At 39.4% G+C, this 20724-nt stretch overlaps 1 protein-coding gene and 1 non-coding gene across 2 annotated transcripts; one reads left to right on the top strand and one right to left on the bottom strand.

The window, feature by feature from the left end:
* Positions 1–880: 880 nt before the first annotated feature.
* LOC125998607 (60S ribosomal protein L35a) lies at positions 881–1298 on the bottom strand. Its single transcript, XM_049766646.1, has one exon. It carries the CDS (start codon positions 1250–1252, stop codon positions 920–922), a length of 333 nt encoding a protein of 110 aa, XP_049622603.1. The 5' UTR covers positions 1253–1298; the 3' UTR covers positions 881–919.
* A 12065-nt stretch (positions 1299–13363) lies between these two features.
* On the top strand, positions 13364–13470 carry LOC126000127 (U6 spliceosomal RNA). Its single transcript, XR_007492492.1, has one exon. It is a non-coding gene; the product is annotated as a U6 spliceosomal RNA (small nuclear RNA).
* The last annotated feature ends 7254 nt before the right edge of the window (positions 13471–20724 follow it).

Below are 20724 nucleotides of genomic sequence, written 5' to 3' on the forward strand. Positions count from 1 at the left end.
GGAATAATATAACATTTCACTCCTAGTTTGAGAAGAGGGAGTCTAGATATTCCAGTTTCTGGCATGACATGTGAGCCCTCTATGTTTTCATAAATTAGATCTCTTGGCAAAGACAATCTTGGAAAGGAACCTGCTCTGAGCTTTCAGAAAGGCCAAAATTTCATTCATTCCTTTGAGTTTGATTCCATTTTACAAGATAGCAAAGAGGAGGGAAGTGGCAGCTGTCAAAAGGAAAGCTGCCACTTTCTCTTTATCTAACTCTGTCACCGTGGTAAGCAAAGCAGATGGGGGAAATCCAGGATGTATAAAAGTCAGCCGTTAAATAAAAATTCTGCTGTGGGCCTTGCTTTTCGCAAGAAAAGAAAGTCAGTCTAGAACCTACCCAGGCCATTTGGGTCATCACCTTTCTCTTGCAGAAAAGAATTTCAGAAGGAGAAGAATAATAAAATAAACGGGTTCTATTTGGAAGTTCTGCGGAAGGGGGGGGGGTCCAGTGTGTAATGTGCTCAAGACAGTGAGTGAATTTTGTACAGGGGACAGGGAGCCCTAATATACATATCAGCCTTAAAGTATGAAATGACACATCTCAAGAGGAGTGTTGTTAGCAGCATGTGTATGGGCAGCAACACATGTGCTTGGGCTGCATGTGTACAGGTGACTCTTTGACTTCAATACCATATATATACACCTTGTTCCAAGTTAGCTTTTATGCTTTTATAGGGTTTGCCCCAAACAGACCTGGTGGAGCTTGCTTCCTAAGAGTGCCTTTTTAAGATGGTTGCCAAGGGGAAGAGTTTGGAGCAATTGATGGCCTTCTTTGACATTTCTTTCCTGGGCTTTGTTCCAGTTGAAACTTTTTTTATTTTGATTTAATTTTTTTTTAAGTATCTACATTTTATTTATTTACTTTTCAGTAAGCTTAAATTCTTGAGGGGTACAGCATCACACGGATTCTATGACCGATTGCCTTAGCAGGAAGGTTGCTTCGGAATTTGGCTCGAACCATGCCACTGTTTCCATGGGCACGGGTTACCTTTCCCCAGATCACTCTGGTTTTGTTAGGTTTGCCACCAGGAGTTACAGTGTTGTTCTTTGCTTTGTACACATAAGCACATCGCTTGCCCAGATAGAATTCAGTTTCATCCCGAGCATAAACACCTTCAATTTTAAGAAGAGCTGTGTGTTCCCTCTGGTTTCGGAGACCCCGTTTATAGCCAGCAAAAATGGCTTTAGACCACAGCCTTCCAGCCATGTCTGTCTCCTAATTAGTCCGGGCCTCCACGGGAGTCCAAGATGGCGGAAAGTTGATTTAATTTTTTAATAAAAAATGTTCATTGTATCACCATGAGATACAACTACAGGCTTTTTTCATTATTGAGTTTGAGTCATGGAATGTTCCAACACCCAACCCTTCACCGTGCACATTTCCTACCACAAATGTTCCCAGTTTCTCTTCTACACTCCCCCCTTTAAATCCCACTACCTAACTCTAAGGCAGACATTTTTTTTCTTTTATCCCTTTGGACACTGTGGTTTACAATATTTTCATTGAAGGAATATCATGCTTATCACTTTACCTCTTTTTATCACTCTGTTCTTGTCAAAAGCAATCATTTCCAACTATCATTGTCATAGTGGACCCTTCTCCGCCCTAACTAGTCTCTGCTCTTTGTGGCAAACTTCCTACCATGACCAGTCCACCTGGCTATCATCTCTAACTATTGTCTTTGTACACTATTACCATACTCTCCTTTTTTATATTTCCCAAATGGTGGATAGATCTTTATATGTCAATCTTTCTCCCTCCTTCTGGAACTTCTTTTGGAGGGGAATCCAACCATATCTGGGTCTATTCTGACACCAGTTAAAGGTATCAGGGTTTAGTTCCTGTGTCCACATGGTGGGTCCTGGTAGCCTTAGCCCTAGAGACAGAATAGATTCTTCCCATCCCTTGGTATTTTACTTCTCAAGAATTCATTGCCATGAGTTTGGGGAACTTTCCCTATCTGCCTTTCTGCTGCTTTGGGATTAAGCAATTAAAGGTCATTGGTAATTTTGACAAATGTATTTTCAGTGGAATCATGGATATAAAAGCTCAATTGGAGAGGACTGAAAAATGAATGGATCAACTCATGAATAGTAAAAAAAATGCATATTTATATAGAGTAGGTATGTAAAAGAATTAATTACAGATAGATGCCATAATGTTGAAACATTATGCTAATTGAAAAAATAAGTGACAAGGCATCCTTCAATTTTTGTGAAATGTACAGAATAGGTATAAATTTTATAGCAAAAGTAGCTTACCCATTACTCAGGTCTGGTGGGATGTAGCTAAACACAGAGCACACACCCTCCTTTCCTCCAAATCAGAAGAAGCCCTAGCTTCTTCTTTTTTTAACCCACCCCTTTTGAGATATAAAGACCCACCTAGGCTTTATCATCATTAGATAGGTACTGTTTACTATGTCCATCCTTCCCTCTAGCTGGACTGTATCTGGTTAATAAAGATCCTTCAGGGAAGACAGCCAGTCCTCAGCCCATGAGGCTGGAAGCCTCCTGACTCCATGCTTTTCTCCCTTAAGTGTGTCATATTTTTCTTTCCTTTTTTGGGGGGTGGGTGGGTGGGTAACACCCGGCAGCGCTTAGGGGTTACTCCTGACTCTAAGCTCAGAAATAGTTCTTGGAAGGCTCGGTGGCCTATATGGGATGCCAGGATTCAAACCACCATCCTTCTGCATGCAAGGCAAATGCCCTATCTCTATGCCATCTCTCCAGCCCCTGTTATATTTTTCTTAATCTTTGTGGCACTTCTGACTCAGACCCTTTCATCCCAAGTTGGATTATGAAAAGTGGAGCCTCTACAGTTGGATGAAGCATATAGCATCAGGATACAGGTTATTTAGAAGTAATGAAAATGTTCCAATTCTGTGATAACACTAACAATCGCTATATTGTGCATTACTTTATTTTATTGTTTAAAATTTGGCCATATCTGACACTGCTCAGGGCTCTGCAAGCAGGAATCATTCCTTGTAGTACTAGATGACCACATATGGTGCCAGCAACTGACCTTGAGTCCCGGGTAGGACAAGTACCTTACCCATTTACTAACTCTGACAGCATAAACTACAGATTTTACGTGGGTGAATTGTATTATAATTATATCTTCAATTAAATGGATATTAAAAGGTGAATGGGAAATGAAAGAATAAAAAGAGTATACACAGTTTCTTGTAATTTTTTTCTTTGAGAGAAAATAACTTGATTGATACATGAGATCCTGTGGTATTGTGCTATGCAAGAAAAATGTTCATGTATATTTAGTCTTCATCCAAACTTTCTGTTTAAAACTTCACCAAACCCCTGCAGTTTCTAAGTGTTGAGTGAGCAATGTGTCTCTTGTATGCTAATTAAGGTAATTTGGAAAATTCTCTAGGTTGGCATCTTTTGGAAAATGCTCTAGGTTGCCAGGGAAACTAGTAGTTATAAACAAGTGAACCTTTTAGTTTCACCCTCTGACCTTCAGAGAATGGAGAGGATTGGATGTGAAGCTCAATTTCTGTGTCCAACAAATTAGTCATCCCTATGTACAGCTACCTCCAAATTAGACAAGACAGGATTTGGAGAGCTTTTGTTTAATGGTCAATATTTTGTTGTATTGTCTTCTCTATAATCTTGAAAAGTTTTAGGGCTGACAGGCAAGGACACTACCCGATCCCTTACTGCTGCAAACCATTTTTCAGACTCCATAAGACCATGGTGCAGGACAAAAATATGCCCTGGACCTTATTCCACCTCAGACTTAAAAGACGTTAATGGGGATATCGATATTTTCTTTGTTTATTTCTTAAATATTTATAATTCTTAGTGTGTTTATTTCCATATGTAATCCATATACCTCCTCCATTCTTTATTATTATTTTTATTATTACCCCATCTTCACTCAATAGCATAAAAACACTACAACGTGTAAAAATACACAGTATAATAATAATCATCCAATTTGATTATGCAGTTTTTTATTTTTTGGTTTTTGGGCCACACCCAGCAGTGCTCAGGGGTTACTCCTGGCTGTCTGCTCAGAAATAGCTCCTGGCAGGCACGGGGGACCATATGGGACACCGGGATTCGAACCAACCACCTTTGGTCCTGGATCGGCTGCTTGCAAGGCAAACACTGCTGTGCTATCTCTCCGGGCCCTGATTATGCAGTTTTTTAAATCTTTATTTAAGCACCATGATTACAAGTGTGATTGTAGTTGGGTTTCTGTCATAAAAGAACACCCCCTTCACCAGTGCAGCATTCCCACCACCACTGCCCCCTCGCACCTTCCCCACCCCTGCCTGTATTTTTTACAGTTGCTTTATTAGATGTGAGTATGCATAAATATATCACATATTTTATACATACATATATATTGAATTCATACAATTTGTGAGAATAGTAGAATATGGACATGAGATCATTTGGGATCAAATCTAGTCATTGAGATATATAGGTCATCTGCTCTAAAAATTGAACCACATCCTTAGCCTCCTCTTCTTGTCTTTTTTCTTCTCTTCTTTTTCTTCTTCCTTTTCTTCTTTCTCCTCTTTTTCTTCTTTCTCTTTTCATCTTCTTACTATTCTTTGCCCTCTTCTTACTCTCCTTCTGCCTCTTCTTTTTCTTCTTCCATTTCATCTTCCCCCCTCTTACTATTATTCACAATATTTTTCTTACTCTTCTTCACCTTATTCTTATTCTTCTTTGCCTTATTTTTTACTCTTCCTTTTCGCCTTATTCTTCTTAAAATTCTTTTTCCTTCTGTTCCTGTTCTCACTCTTTCTCCAACTCATCTTATTATTCTTGTTCTGGGTTTCTGAGACTTTATTGACTCCCATGTTGTTTCTGTTGGGTTTATAAAAAAACCTATTTCCATCAGTTCACATTCTTTAAGTAGTTTAGACATTGTCTGATCATTTGCTTTAAGGTTCTCTTCCAATCTCTTCTGCTATATGGAGTTGTTCTGCATGATAATCTAAAAAGTGCCGCATGCTGCATGGCTCACTAACCTGGTTTGAAGCTGCCCTTAATCCAGTAGAGAGGCTTTCCAATGAGGTTTTCAATTCATAAGCCGAGATTTTCAGACCTATTATTTCAGTGTGAAATTTTCTAATTTCAATCGTCAAATCCTTTGATTCTTATTTGTGTTCCATTCAAGTCTATCGATGCTTTTTTTGAGCTCCATGAACATCTTTCATAATTCTTCTCTAAACACCTATTTTTTATATTTTATTTAAACACCTTGATTACATACATGATTGTGTTTGGGTTTCAGTCATGTAAAGAACACCACCCATCAACAGTGCAACATTCCCATCACCAATGTCCCAAATCTCCCTCCTCCCCACCCAACCCCTGCCTGTACTCTAGACAGGCTTTCTATTTCCCTCATATATTCTCATTATTAAGATAGTTCAAAATGTCGTTATTTCTCTAACTAAACTCATCCCTATTTGTGGTGAGCTTAATGAGGTGAGCTGTAACTTCCAGCCCTTCTCTTTTATGTGTCTGAAAATTATTATTGCAAGAATGTCTTTCATTTTTCTTAAAATTCATAGATGAGTGAGACCATTCTGTGTTTTTCTCTCTCTCTGATTTATTTCACTCAGCATAATAGATTCCATGTACATTCATGTATAGAAAAATTCATGACTTCATCTCTCCTGACAGCTGCATAATATTCCATTGTGTATATGTACCACAGTTTCTTTAGCCATTCATCTGTTGAAGGGTATCTTGGTTGTAAACATCTTATTTGAGAGGATACCTGTTCGGCACTTTTTAGATTATCAGAGCAGCCATCTTGATTCTCTATACATGGGGTTTTAATGCAAAATTTCCCCATTCTGAAGCTTGTAGTGTGCTTTTTACTATGTGCAGAAGTGGGGTTCAGGGGTTAAAAAATGAGCTCTGCCACGGAGCGAAGCGGAGTGGCCACAATCCTCGGGTGTGGGTCCTGGAGGATTATGTTCCTTGATGTCTTCTGGGCTGCCTCCGCAGAAAGAAGGCAGGAAGCAGGGCAGCAGTCCTTTATAATGGCTCTGGGCGCCCAGTCACATGGCAGGAATTAGCCCCACATTGGTTGGGTGGGGACATCTTACCGGGTATGGGTCCTGAAGAGATTATGTTCCTTGGTGTCTTCTGGGCTGCCTCCTGCAGAAAGCTCCATTCTTTTTCTGTGCTTGTTTAGAAAGAAACAAGCTTAGTAAGAAATTCTAGTAGAAAAGTCTTGCTTGGGATAAGAGCTCAGGTCAAAACCAGGGCACAGAGATTGTATAGCTTGTCATTTTTACCCACAAAAGCACTAATAATATAATATGGCATCATTCCTTTTCTCATATGCACACTAAAATGGGGGTATTTTATGTAGAGAAACAAGTTCTTATCTAATAGGAATAAGAACCCATAAATTTTATAATACAATTACACCTTCCACTCTGAATATTTTTCATGAGGACTCGACTTAGACCTCAAGTGATCAGACATTAACTGTCCAACCCCAAACCCTGGATCCCAACATTAGAATTGACACAGTTCCCTGCACCAGCACTAGAAATCAAAAACCCCTCAATGGAGGCTCTAATACCACTCTGACACCAATTTGAGCCAGGGTAGGTTCATATTACATCCTGGTGACAAGGAAGCAGCAACAATCTTGATCTAAGGGCAGATTTCCCTACCTCATCACCTAACTGTGAGATGAAATCAGAAAACCCTCCATCTTAGGATCTGTGCAGAAACCAAGGTCACTAATTACAGAAGACTGACTACAACAACCATGACTGAGCAGAACTTTTTCTGGACCATAAAGCAAGACTCTATCCTAGGCTTCATCCTAGGATATGTGCAAAAACCAAGATCTCTAATTGCAGAGGACTGACTTTGACAACCATGACTGGGCAGAACGTTTCCTGACACCATAAAGAAAGACCTTGGTGTTTGACAGCTAACATGTCTGGAGCCTGTAGTCATGACAGTATGATTCAAGGGTAGAGGCACACTGTACCTCTTAGGCCAAGGATTTTCCTTTCTAATTTTCCCAATATTTACCATGCCTATGCAAAAACAAAAATAAACCAAGCTTGCCACATCCCCCATTTTATTTATTTATCTAATTTATTTATTTATTTTTGGTTTTGGCCACACCCAAAACCCCAAAACCCCAGCTGTGCTCAGGGGTTACTCCTGGCTGTCTGCTCAGAAATAGCTCCTGGCAGGCACGGGGGACCATATGGGACACTGGGATTCGAACCAACCACCTTTGGTCCTGAATCGGCTGCTTGCAAGGCAAAAGCCAACTTGCTATCTCTCCGGGCCCATCTAATTTATTTTTAATTTAATTTTTTCTATTTTTCTTCTTTCTTTTTCTTTTTCCCTTCTTTTAATTTTACTTATATTTATAGCTTCTAGACAGAAATTCCCACACACCTTTTTTTTTAACAGAACCATAGAAAATTTTCATCTTGTTCTGCTTCATATTTCTATGCCTTTCTATAAACTGAGAAATAAAGAGTGGATGGGACCTAGAGACCAAGCGGGCTCAGGAGCATTGAGTGGAAATAAAACATGGTCAAACCTATATACCCAAATCAAAGTCAACAGCAATAGAATCAAACTACAAACTACAACAAGTTATACACAAAAGGGACCTGTTACACCATGGGCCTAAGCGTGGAGGTATGGGATGATTGATGAGAACACTGGCAGAGGGAGGTCAACACTGGTGATGGGAATGGCCCTAATTCACTGTCACTATGTACCTTAAATACAACTGTGAAAGACTTATAATTTACATTGGTCTCAATAAAAATCCTTTAACAAAACATTTAGGACCAAAGAACAGAAGTCTTGCACGTTGACTGACCCTGCTTTGATCCCCATCATGCCATATGGTCCCTTGAGCATCATCAGGAATGACTTCTAAGTGCAGAGCCAGGAGTAACCCTTGAGCACCGCTGGGTGTGGCTCCAAAAACAACAGCAACAAAATTATATATAGTTAAATTATATATAGTGAAATCACAAAGTTTCTTTTTTTTTTTTTTTGGTTTTTGGGCCACAATCGGCGATGCTCAGGGGTTACTCCTGGCTGTCTGCTCAGAAATAGCTCCTGGCAGGCACGGGGGACCATATGGGACACCGGGATTCGAATCAACCACCTTTGGTCCTGGATTGGCTGCTTGCAAGGCAAACGCCACTGTGCTATCTCTCCAGGCCCGAAATCATGAAGTTTCTTATTACTGGGTTTCAGGCATAGTGTTTCAAAAAAAAAAAAAAACAAAACAAAACGATAGACATGAGCTAGAGAAACTGTAGTACATCTATACAATGGAATACTATGCAGTTTTTAGGAAGAAATAAAGTCAGAAATTTTCTTATACATGGATGGACATGGTTATTAATAAAAGACAGACAGACAGACAAGATGATCTTTTATATGTGGGTAATACAGAATGATCTCTCATATGCAGGATCTAAAAACATAATGGTAGACTAACGAATCCCCAAAGACAATAAAAAAAGAACATAAAAACTGGTCTTTAGTGGAAAGCTTCTGTTAAAAGGTCAGAATGAATTATAATTTTAATTAACTAATAACATTTTCGACTCTTGATAATCTATTAAGTTATGAAAAACAAAATTCAGGGCCGGGCAGTGGCGCTAGAGGTAAGGTGCCTGCCTTGCCTGTGCTAGCCTTGGATGGACCGCGGTTCTATCCCCCGGTGTCCCACATGGTCCCCCAAGCCAGGAGCGACTTCTGAGTGCATAGCCAGGAGTAACCCCTGAGCATCACTGGGTGTGGCCCAAAAACCAAAAAAAAAAAAAGAAAAACAAAATTCCCCATATGAATTCAAATATTTTCTCATATGAGTGTGTACTTGGAGTTGGTGAACTAAGACTTGGGCTGTAGAGATAATATGGGGGTTAAGACACTGGCCTTGATCCCAGAACCACATGGACATCTTCCCTATTTCCCCAGCATCATCAGGATAGAGACCCCAAGACAGAATAAGCTACTGTTGGAGGTGGTCCATTACCCCCCACACCAGAAAAATAGTTAGGGGAAGAAAGGATGATTTGGGAGAGGGCAGAAAGCTCCGTGCTTTTTCTTCGATCTCATCCTGTGCATCTCATTGATTTGGATGATGACACAGAACTTTAGCATTTGTTACCAGCTGGTGATGTGGTAAGTAAACAAGTGGGTTTCTGAGTTCTGTGCACGATGCTAGCAAATTACATGAGTGTGAGGAGGCCATCCTGGAAACCTGAGATTTATAGTCAGTTGGCAAAATCTGGGTTTGTGGCATACACCTATCATCTGTAGAATGGGTAGTAGGCACCTTTAATCTCTGACCACTTAGTTCCTCGGCACCTGGAGGTTTTCTGGGGTGGCAGAAAACTTCTGGATTGTATGGTGGTCTTGGGACACTGAGACCTTAATCTGTGTAATCTGGTGCCATCTAGTGGTAGAGAGTGCCAGAACTGAGTTGCATTTTCCAACAATCATCCGGGGTGTTATAGAATTATTTGTGCATATGGGACAGCAGTTTGCAGTCAACCTGTGAATACTAACAATGCAGATAAAGAGAAAATTTGTTTTCAAATAGGAAGTCCGAGAGTTTGATTTGGGGTTGGAGCTATAGGAAAGTGGTTATAGTCAACTATTTAAAAAAAATAGCTGGCCTGGATTTGATCCCCAGCACCCAGTCAGGAGGAAGTCTTGAGCACCACCAGATATGCCTCCACTAAATAATAATAGAATATGTTTATAATTGAAGAAGACTTGAATGGAAGTTGGGAGAGATTAGTGATATAGCAAAGGGAGGGGATGCCTTCAGGTATTTCCAGCTATCTGCAGGATAGTTTCACTGTGGGCCTTGCAACAAACTTGGAAATGATCATGCTCTATCACTACCAAGATATGCTTCTTAAATTTTTTTTGGGTTTTGGGTCACACCCAGAAGTGCTTAGGGCTTCTTCCAGACTCTGTGATCTCTGGCAATGACAGGGGATCATATATAGTGTGAATGATTTGAACTGAATGTCTGTGGGGTGCAGAACAATTGTATCTTGTATGTCTTTCATTTTTTTTTGTTTTTGTTATTTGGGTCACACCCAGCAGCACTCATGGGTTACTCCTGGCTCTATCTCAGAAATCACCCCTGGCAGGCTCAGGGTACCATATAGGATGCCGGGATTCTGTGTCTAAGGCAAACACCCTATTGCTGTGCAATCTCTCTGGCCCTGTATCTTATATTTCACAAAACAAAGCAAATATCTCTCTGGCCCCTCTTCTAAATTTTATAGTTTGACACATTCATTCTAGGTCTGGAGATATAAGACAACAGGACACTTGCCTTGTATGTAAGCAAACCAGGTTCAATCTCCCGCACTGCATATGGTCCCCAGAGCTCTACCAGAAGTTATTCCTGAGCACTGCTGGGTGTGACCCCCAAATCAAAATCAAACAAGTAAAAATTCTTTCTCTGAGCTTCAAGAAAAAGTGCAGGAATGACTTTGAGGTCTTTGTTCCATCATGTGCCCCTCCAAAACCATTATGAAATTCATTTTTTTAAATAAAATTTTTATTTAAGCACCATCATTACAAGCATGATTGTAGTTGGGCTTCAGTCATAAACAAAACACCTCCTACACCAGTGCAACATTCCCACCACCAATGCCCCCCACTCCCCTCCTCTGCCCCTGCCTGTATTTGAAACAGGCATTCTACTTCTCTCATTCATTAACATTGTCATGCTAATTGTTAGTGTAGTTATTTCCCTTACAACATTCACCACTATTTGTGGTGAGTTTTATATTATGAGCCAGTCTTTTTGGCCCTCATCTTTATTGTCTCTGGGCCTTATTACAGTAATATCTTTCATTTTTCTTAAAACCCATACATGAGGGCTCGGAGAGATAGCACAGCGGCGTTTGCCTTGCAAGTAGCCGATCCAGGACCAAAGGTGGTTGGTTCGAATCCCGGTGTCCCATATGGTCCCCCGTGCCTGCCAGGAGCTTTTTCTGAGCAGACAGCAAGGAGTAACCCCTGAGTATCACCGGGTGTGGCCCAAAAACCAAAAAAAAAAAAAAACAAAACTCATACATGAATTAGTCTATTCTGTGTCTATCTCTCTCTCTCTGACTTATTTCACTCAGCATAATAGATTCCATGTACATCCATGTATAGAAAAAATTCATGACTTCATTTCTTTTGATGGCTGTATAATATTCCATTGTGTATATGTAGCACAGTTTCTTTAGCCAGTCCTCTGTTGAAGGGCATCTTGATTGTTTCCAGAGTCTGGCTATTATACACTGCAATGAATATAGGTGTGAGGAAGGGATTTTTTGTATTGTATTTTTTCCTTGGGTATATTTCTAGAAGTGATATAGTTGGATCATATGGGAGCTCAATTTCCAGTTTTTTGAGGAATCTCCATATGTTTTTCATAAAGGCTGGACTAGATGGCATTCCCACCAGCAGTGAATAAGAATTGCCTTCTCTCCACATCACTGTCAGCACTGCTTGTTCCCATTCTTTGTGATGTGCGCCAGTCTCTGTGGTGTGAGGTGGTACCTCATTTAATTTGCATATCCCTGATGGTTAGTGATGTGGAGCATTTTTTCATGTGTCTTTTGACCAGAGTTCTCAAACTCGCGGCCCATGAGCCACAAACGGACCTCCACACAACATTTTGAGACCCCTGCAGTTTTGGCCATTTGAATTTCTTCTTTGAGGAAGTGTCTTTTCATTTCTTTTCCCCATTTTTTGATGGGGTTAGACTTTTTTCTTGTTAAGCTCTGTCAGTATCTTTTATATTTTGGATATTAGCCCCTTATCTGATGGGTATTAGGTGAATAGTTTCTTCATTCTGTGGTTGGTTCTTGTATCCTAGGCACCATTTCCTTTGAGGTGCAGAAGCTTCCTAGCTTAATATAGTTCATCTGATTATCTCTGTTTCCACTTGTATGGAGAATGCCATTTCCTCCTTGAAGATACCTTTAGTCTCAATGTCATTAAGTATTTCACCTATATGTTGTTCAATATATCTTATGGTTTTGATTCTGATATCAAGATCTTTCATCCATTTTGATTTGACCTTTGTGAATGGCAAATATTATACTCAATGGAGAAAAACTAAAATCCTTTCCTCTAAAATCTGGGACAAAATCTCTCACCACCCCTTTTCAACACAGTCCTGGAAGTACTTGCTATAGCGATTAGGCAAGAAAAAGGTATCAAGGGCACAAAATAGGAAAGGAAGAAGTTAACTTCTCACTTTTTGCAGATGACATGATACTATATTTAGAAAACCCTAAAGACTCTACCAAAAAGCTTCTAGAAATAATACATTCATATTTAAAACTCATAAATCAATGGCCTTCTTATACACCAATAATGATAGAGAAGAAATGAACATTAAAAACAATCCCATTCACATTAGTGTCACACAAACTAAAATATCTTCGTGTAAACTTAAATAAAGAGGTGAAGGAACTATACAAAGGAGACTATAAAAGGCTGCTTCACAAAATAATAGAGGACATAGGAAATAGTGACATATACCCTGCTCATGGACTGGGAGGATTAACACCATTAAAATGGCAATACTCCCTGTAGCATTGTACATATTTAATGCAGTCCCTCCAAAGATACCCATGACAGTCTTCAAAGAAGTAGGTTAAATCCTTCCGAAATTTATTTGGAACAATTAACACCCATGAATAGCTAAAGCAATCCTTTGAAAAAAATATGGGAGGTATTACTTTCCTCAATTTTAAATTTTATTACTAAGCAATAGTTATTAAAACAGCATGGTATTGGGATAATGACACATCCTCAGATCAGTGAAATAGACTTGAGTATTCAGAGAATGTTCCCCAGACATAAAATCAATTAAGTTTTTTTGGTTTTTGGGTCACATTCTGCAGCGCTCAGGGGTTACTCCTGGCTCTCTGCTCAGAAATAGCTCCTGGCAGGCTCGGGGGACCATATGGGATGCCGGGATTCGAACCCATGACCTTCTGCATGAAAGGCAAATGCCTTACCTCCATGCTATCTCTCCAGCCCCACAATCAATTAATTTTTGATAAAGGGGGTAAGAAATATAATGTGGAGTGAGGAAAGTCTCTTCAACAAGTGGTGTTGGCACAACTGGTTAGCCACTTGCAAAAAAAGTGAACTCAGACACCACTAAGAAACTCTGTGGTTTTTTCTTCTTCACGAGTTTGCCAAACTCTTTCACATCCATTCCCACTTATACCGTTAAGCAGCTAGTAAATTATTTGGGTGAAGCCATAAGAATAGGAGAAAAGTGCTCGCTTCGGCAGCACATATACTAAAATTGGAACGATACAGAGAAGATTAGCATGGCCCCTGCGCAAGGATGACACGCAAATTCGTGAAGCGTTCCATATTTAAAAAAAAAAAAAGAATAGGAGAAAAACAGGGACAGGCAAAGTAGGTTAACATATGTTCTGAGTGTTGAAACCAAATGATCAGCAGAATTCCAAGATAAGATTTCCTAGAACATTCCATCCATTTTTATGTTCTCCTTCATAGTCTCTCACTTTGTTACAAGCTGGGGGAACAAGTGCAGATCTGTTCTTGGAGAGTTCTGAGGGAACTCTAGCTCACTAAATACCTTATAATGCCTTGATATATCAAAACCACAACCACTGGCACCATGGAAGTTTATAGTTATCATGGTAACTTATGAAGGTGATCACATTTGCTTGGGACCTCAACTTTAATTGGCATACATTTGAAGAGGAGAGTGGGGAGGAATAGGAAAGGTGCAGGAAGCCTGAAACCATAGGCAGAGGTGAAACGAAAAATGGTAGCAATCCCTCTTTGAGCACCCACACCTTGCACATGCAGAAGTGTCTTGATTTTTTTTCTCTATTTCCTTAAGCCAATACTTGATTTGAACTTCAACCTAGTGAATTCTTCCCTTACTTTCTTAAATTCTTGCTTTAAATACTTGGTGTTCCCAAACCATGTTGAACAATGACAAGCCCTTGGACATGGGTTACAAAATGAGTTAGCATGATTATAACTATGTCACCTAAATTATAATGAGAAGACTTCATGTCCACAAAGAAATTCTGTTTGGGGAGACATGAGAATAAGGACAGGAAAGAATGTTATAAGCGCCTGTGCCCTGTTGTCCTCGTGCTTTATTAAGATTGTTTCAGATCCCAATGCTTCTCAATTAGACCATCTACAACAACTTCTTCAATAGGCTGCTGGTTTCCAATTTTTTTGAATCCATATTTTATCCTATTGCTGGAATATTCTCACAAAAATGATAATATGTTTCATTCTGACCACTGCAAACCTGTAGCAGTTCTTAAGTGGGTGTCCATGGAGCTCCAGTCCCCACCTACAAAAGATAACCCTCTTTCGAACCCAAATCTCTCCCGTCTTGCTTATACCATCATTCACTCAGTTGCTTATCATTATCCAGCTGATTGTTTAACCCCTGAATATAAAAGTCTTTGTAACTTCAATCTTTCGCTTATCCCTCACATTCAATTCACAACTGAGTTGTAGTGGCTATCACATAATGTCTCAAGGCTTGTTCTTCCAGTCTATAATCTCCCTTGGACATTTTTGCACATCTCTATTATTTTTGCTTGCTTGGTTCTATACTGGAGAAGCCGAAGCCTCAAGTTTTCTCTTGAACACACACCCTTTCTCTCTGCTATCAGTTTCTAGATAAATTTTCAATAAAATTTCTAGCTAAGTTTTCCATAAAAACTACCTCAAATTACTCTGGCTCTCCTCATTTCCATCTGTATTCCTTTTTTTTCTAAATCCATCATCATCTGCCATTAGAATATTCTAACAGCCTCCTTCAGTCTTTCTGCTGCATCGTTTAGTGCTCATAAAACCATTCTCCACCCTTCCCGGAAATAATCTTTCTAAAACAGTAAAATAATTTGAACTCCCTTCACTCCGAACAATTTAGTCACTCCCTATTGATCTTGCAAGATGGTCTGAGTGTAACTACACCCTTGGTGTAGTTACAGTCTGAGCTCATTAGTTTGCCTCCAAGGTTCTACAAAGCCTGACCTCAAGTTTACATTCAGACTGAATTTTCTCTTCTTTACATGTTAGGTTCCAGTCATTGTGATCTTTCTGTTTCTGGAATTCATCACCATGCCTGTTCTCATCTCTGAACATTTGTACACCTTTGTACATGAGTATTATCTTTTCTTTAAAACTCACTTCCCCATTTCACCATGTGGCATGGTTTAGATCCACCAAATTTAAACCATTTCACCCTCTATGCATTGGCAGAAAATCCTGAGCTCCTTTTATTTTCAGAAAGCAAAGAATATCATTTTCATATGTTTAGTTATCTCACTTCCTCCATGAAGTACAAGCTCCATGAAGACAGAGTATAAGTTTTCCTTGCCTTTACTTTTGCTAGGGTTCTTGCTTGAACATACCTTGGCATGCCAGACCTATAGTTTGTGTTTAAAGTGCTTGTTTTGCATGAGGCTGACTTCATTTCAATTCCAGGTACCCCATATAATTCCCAATCACCACCAGCAGTGATTCTTGAGCCAGAGCTAAAAACCCCAAGAGTCAGATTCCCCTTTTCTCATAAACCATAGCAGCAAAGAGCTGCTTCCTCCAATAGAAATGGCCCAACCCTGGGCTGGAGCAATGGCACAAGCGGTAGTGCTTTTGCCTTGCATGCAGCTGACCTACAACAGACCAGTTTGATCCCCTGGCATCCCATATAGTTCCCCAAGCCAAAAGTGATTTCTGAGCACATATCCAGGAGTATCCCTGAGAGTCATCGGGTGTGGCCCAAAAACCAAACACCAAAAGAAAGAAGAAAGAAAGAAAGAAAGAAAGAAAGAGAAAGAAAGAAAGAAAGAAAGAAAGAAAGAAAGAAAGAAAGAAAGAAAGAAAGAAAGAAAGAAAGAAAGAAATGGCCCAACTCTATGACTGAACTTTATTAAGCTTCCAAACTACCAAATTTGTTTCAAATCTATAAATTCTGGACCTTGAAGCCATGCAACATTTTATAGTAGTATCAGCCCAGTAGTAAAACAGGATATTTGCTGGAATATACTTATTATACTTTCACTTTTGAATTGTAAGAAACAATAAAGTAAATTTGTTTGTACCTGCATGAAGGCAAGCTATATCAGTGGATAGGGAATTGTTGACATTGTTGGAGGGAAAGTCACACTAGTGGTAGAATTGGTGTTTGAACAATTAATGCCTGAAACAACTGTCTTGTGAACACCTTGACTAGTCATGGTACTCTAATAAAAATATTAAAATATATAGGTATATTAGAGGTGACACAAGGATAGTGGAAATTTTTGAGCACTTGGTAGTGATGAAATTGTAGCGACTTTGTATATCAACACCACATACACTAGACAGTGGTCTGCAAACCACGGCTCACGAGCCACATGTGGGTCTTTACACTTTTTAATGCGGCTTTTCTTTTTTTTTCTTTCTTTCTTTTTTTTTTTTTGGTTTTTGGGCCACACCAGGCGGTACTCAGGGGTTACTTCTGGCTGTCCGCTCAGAAACAGCTCCTGGCAGGCACGGGGGACCATATGGGACACCGGGATTTGAACCAACCACCTTTGGTCCTGGATCGGCTGCTTGCAAGGCAAACACCGCTGTGCTATCTCTCCGGGCCCATTAATGCGGCTTTTCTGTGTGCTGGGCAGCCACTCCAGGAGTCAGGGCTCTGCTCCTAGCCTCTGTCAGTGTGCGTCCTGTGTGGCTCTCAAAATAAATTTCAATCGTGGTTTTGGTGAGATTTGGCTCAGTTGAAAAAATAGGTTGCCCACCACTGCACTAGGAAGCATACTACAGATTGTAGGGCATTTGTGCCTTGCATGCAGTTGACCTGGGTTCAATTCCCAGCAATCTATATGGTCTTCTGGGCCAGTCAGGTGTGATCCATGAGCACAGAGTGAGAAGTAATCCCCAAACACCGCTTAAAACCTAAAAGAATTTAAAAAGATGCACACTATCTGGACTACAGTAAAACTAGAATATTAAAATTACAAAAATAATATAATCTCATTTCAAAAATAAAATGTACTTCTGCATGTGCTACCAAATATTCTACCTCTTGACACTGCATGATCACATATGGTGGATGATAATCTGAAAATAATTTTTTTTTCATGAGGCTGAGATGCATGTGGCCCTCAACTCCTTTCCAAATTTGAGTTTCCAATTCTTTGCTTTGCTTGGATTGGAGTCAACTTGTGTACTAAAATCTTGTCCCTTTCAAACTGGCTGACTAGGTCAGGGTTAAAAAAGGTACTTTCCAGAAGTTTATCATCCCAGGCCAACTCATGGTGTCTGGCGTTGCTGTCTCAGCACCTCTGACTTTCCATCTGAAAACTGACTAACTGACTAATTATATGTTCTGAGATTCTTTGATGAAAATGCCATAGTATGTAAGAATCAAGTATTGTTATGAATAATAAAAATGATGTTTCTATAGCTTACTCCTTGAGTGATATTACAGAAAAATAGATGCTTCTTGCCAAATTGCAGGTCATATATGCATTGTATGAGAATGATAAAATAAATTCATCCCCTCAATCTTTTGGATTCCATGTAATAATGTATTTGGTTGAGTACAATAACAAATTTCAATAAACAGAGTAACTTATAGGGAACAAAATTTTGTTTTTTTTTTGTTCATTATTTTTTGTCCTGTTCTTGGCACTGACAATGGGTACCAGGGTTTCATGCATTCATATTTTGCTCTACCACTAACACTTATTCTCAACCCTTTGTTCTCACAGTTATTTTCTTATTTTTATTCATTTTAAATTCATTTGGAGACAACTAGGAAGTATATGATAATAGATTTACAATTTATAAAAATAGTACTAGAAAAAATTACAATACTATCCTATTGCCTTTGAAATTATGTCAAACCTAGCTCTGTATAAGTTAAGATACAATTTCACAGGTTTAATGCTTGGAAGCACCAAGATCAAGGTGCTGGTAGATTTGATGTCTGGCTAGACTCTACTCGATTCCTTGAGAGCTGTCTTCTTGCTATGTCTTCATATGGATGAGGGGGTAATGAAGCTCTCTTTTTATTAGTCCCTAATAATTCACATTCTACTAATAATTTTTATGAGGGCTCCACATTTGTGATCTAATCTCCTCAAGGCCCCACTTTCTTATACCATCATGTACTGTCTTATACCAGCAGTTTAGGGGTTAGAATGTTAATATATGAAGGGTATTTTATTTTGGCTTTAGGGCCACACCCATTGGTGCTCATGGCTCACTTCTTGCTGTAAACTCAGGAGACACACAAATCAGGTTCAGGGAACCATATGGGATGCTGGGGATGAAACTCAGATCAGCCCCATGCAAGAAAAATATCTTACCCATTGTACTGTAACTCTGGCCCCCTCAATATGTGAATTTTGAGGGATACAAAATATTCAATCTATATCATCTTCTTTTGGGAAGGCACACCCTGTAGTGCTCAGGGCTTACCGTTGGCTCTGTGCTTGGGGATTGCTATGGGATAACTTTGATTTAATGTAAAATCGGGGGTCATATGGGTGTGAGGGGTTGAACCTGGGTTGGCTGCATGCAGGGCAAATGCCCTACACATTGTACTATCACTCCAGCCCCCAATCAATAGTATCTTCTGTCTACAAAAATACCATAGAGTTTTTTAGATCACTGTGTAATGTAACTCATCAGCTTCCTATTAAAGAAAATGACACCTCAGTACAATGGCTGTCTAGGGTTTTATCTATTAAGAACACTCTCTACTTCAACCATGCATTGGATAGGTAAAGATACTTTTAAAGAACTCTATAGCCTGGGCACAGTGATTGGTACCTGATCTAAGTTTGGTCACTTAGCATTCTTCCTGGAACAGTAATATGTAGCATTATAAAAGTAAGTAGAAATTCCTGTCTGGCAGAAACTCTGGATTGTGTGGATTCATTTCTGGCTCATTGCCTGCCATGTAATTAACTGTGGAAGAAATCAGTTTTAGAGAATGAATCCAGGTGACATTCAAAGAAGCAGAGATGGGAGACAAAAAGAAAGGAAGACGGAAAGATGAAAGCAAGAATCTTGTCAGTTATTCAGAATATTATATTATCTTCTTTTTATTTTTTGGGTCACCTCCGCGTGTTCCTCGGCTTTACTCCTGCATCTGTGCTCAAATGACACCTGGAGGGGCTTGTGGTGTTGGGGATTGAACTAGGATTGGCAAAGTGTACAAGGCAAGCACCTAAATCCCTGTATTATTCTTTTAGCTCCAATTATTCATGTTCTTCATTATAGTTACCCTTGCACTTCCATCACTTGGGGGCATCATAAACATATGACTAAACATATGACTAAACATATATATGACATATATGACATAAAACATATGACTAAACATAATTTTTATTAAAATTATTATAACTAGTTTTTTGTTAGTTACAGGAAATGCGACTAAGAATACTGATTGCTACACACATGAAATTGTGATTACCTCCACAAATGAAGAACCTGAAAGATTCCAGACCTTTTTATCTTAAATCAGGATACATATCTTTTTGTTTGGGGGGGGGGTTCGTACCCTATGTGCTCAGGGTTTACTCTTTGATCAGAGATCACTCCTGGTGCTGCTCAGGAGACCAAATGTAGTGACAGGGAACAAACCCAGGTCAGTCACTTGCTAGACAAGCATTTTACCCACGGACTCTGGTCCCCAAACAGGGTTTTTTTTTTTTCTGGTGGTGGTGGTGGTGAAAAGATTTGATTCACACTTTTCAGGATTTCTGGTTCTGAGCTCAGGGATCACTTCTTGCAGGATTTGGTGGACCCTCTAGGATGTCAGGGATTCAACCTGGGTCAGCTGCTTGCAAAAAATAAAAATAAATAAATAAATAAATAAATAAATAAATAAACATTCCAACTCCAACTTTTTTTTGGCCACACCCAGCAGCACTCAGGGGTTCCTCCTGGCTCTATGCTCAGAAATTGCTCCTGGCAGGCTCGGGGGACCATATGAGATGCCGGGATTTGAACCATCATCCTTCTGTGTCTAAGGCAAACGCCTTACTGCTGTGCTATCTCTCCGCCCCCCCCCCAAATATTTTCTTTCTTCTTTCATAAACTACTTTGTTGGAGGTTGTGATTGACATTGAAAAATCTGTGAATTTACATTAATTATTAACACAAACAACTTGATTGTTGTGATAGTATGTACCTATAACATCATCACAATCTTTGCAATAAATATATCCATCACATCTAACATGCTCACACACTCTTACTGTTATTATTTGATGATATGAACACTTAAATGTCAAGTAAATCCTCTTAGCAGTTTTTAGCACATAACACATACTGTTAACGACAGTCTCTGTGCTGTATAATAGGACTTATTCATCTTATAACTGAAACTTTACTCCTTTGACTAGGTCCTCCCTGTTTCCTCATACTCTGCAGACACTGTAAACTATTCTAGTCTCTGATTATATGAGTTGGGCTGTTTTAGACCCATCATGTAAGGAGAATTGTGTACTGTTTGTTCATCGGTATCTGGCATAATTTACTTACCAAAGTTTTTTCTTGATTTCTCTGACTGTGTGCCTACTCTCATCAAAGGGACATCTTTAAAATGTTTCACTCTTCCTTCCA

This window comes from Suncus etruscus, chromosome X (assembly GCF_024139225.1).
Source record: "Suncus etruscus isolate mSunEtr1 chromosome X, mSunEtr1.pri.cur, whole genome shotgun sequence".
Lineage (NCBI taxonomy): Eukaryota > Metazoa > Chordata > Mammalia > Eulipotyphla > Soricidae > Suncus > Suncus etruscus.

Excerpts from the sequence above, each read along its gene's own strand:
- LOC125998607 (XM_049766646.1), bottom strand. The coding sequence starts at position 1,252 with ATGGCTGGAAGGCTGTGGTCTAAAGCCATTTTTGCTGGCTATAAACGG.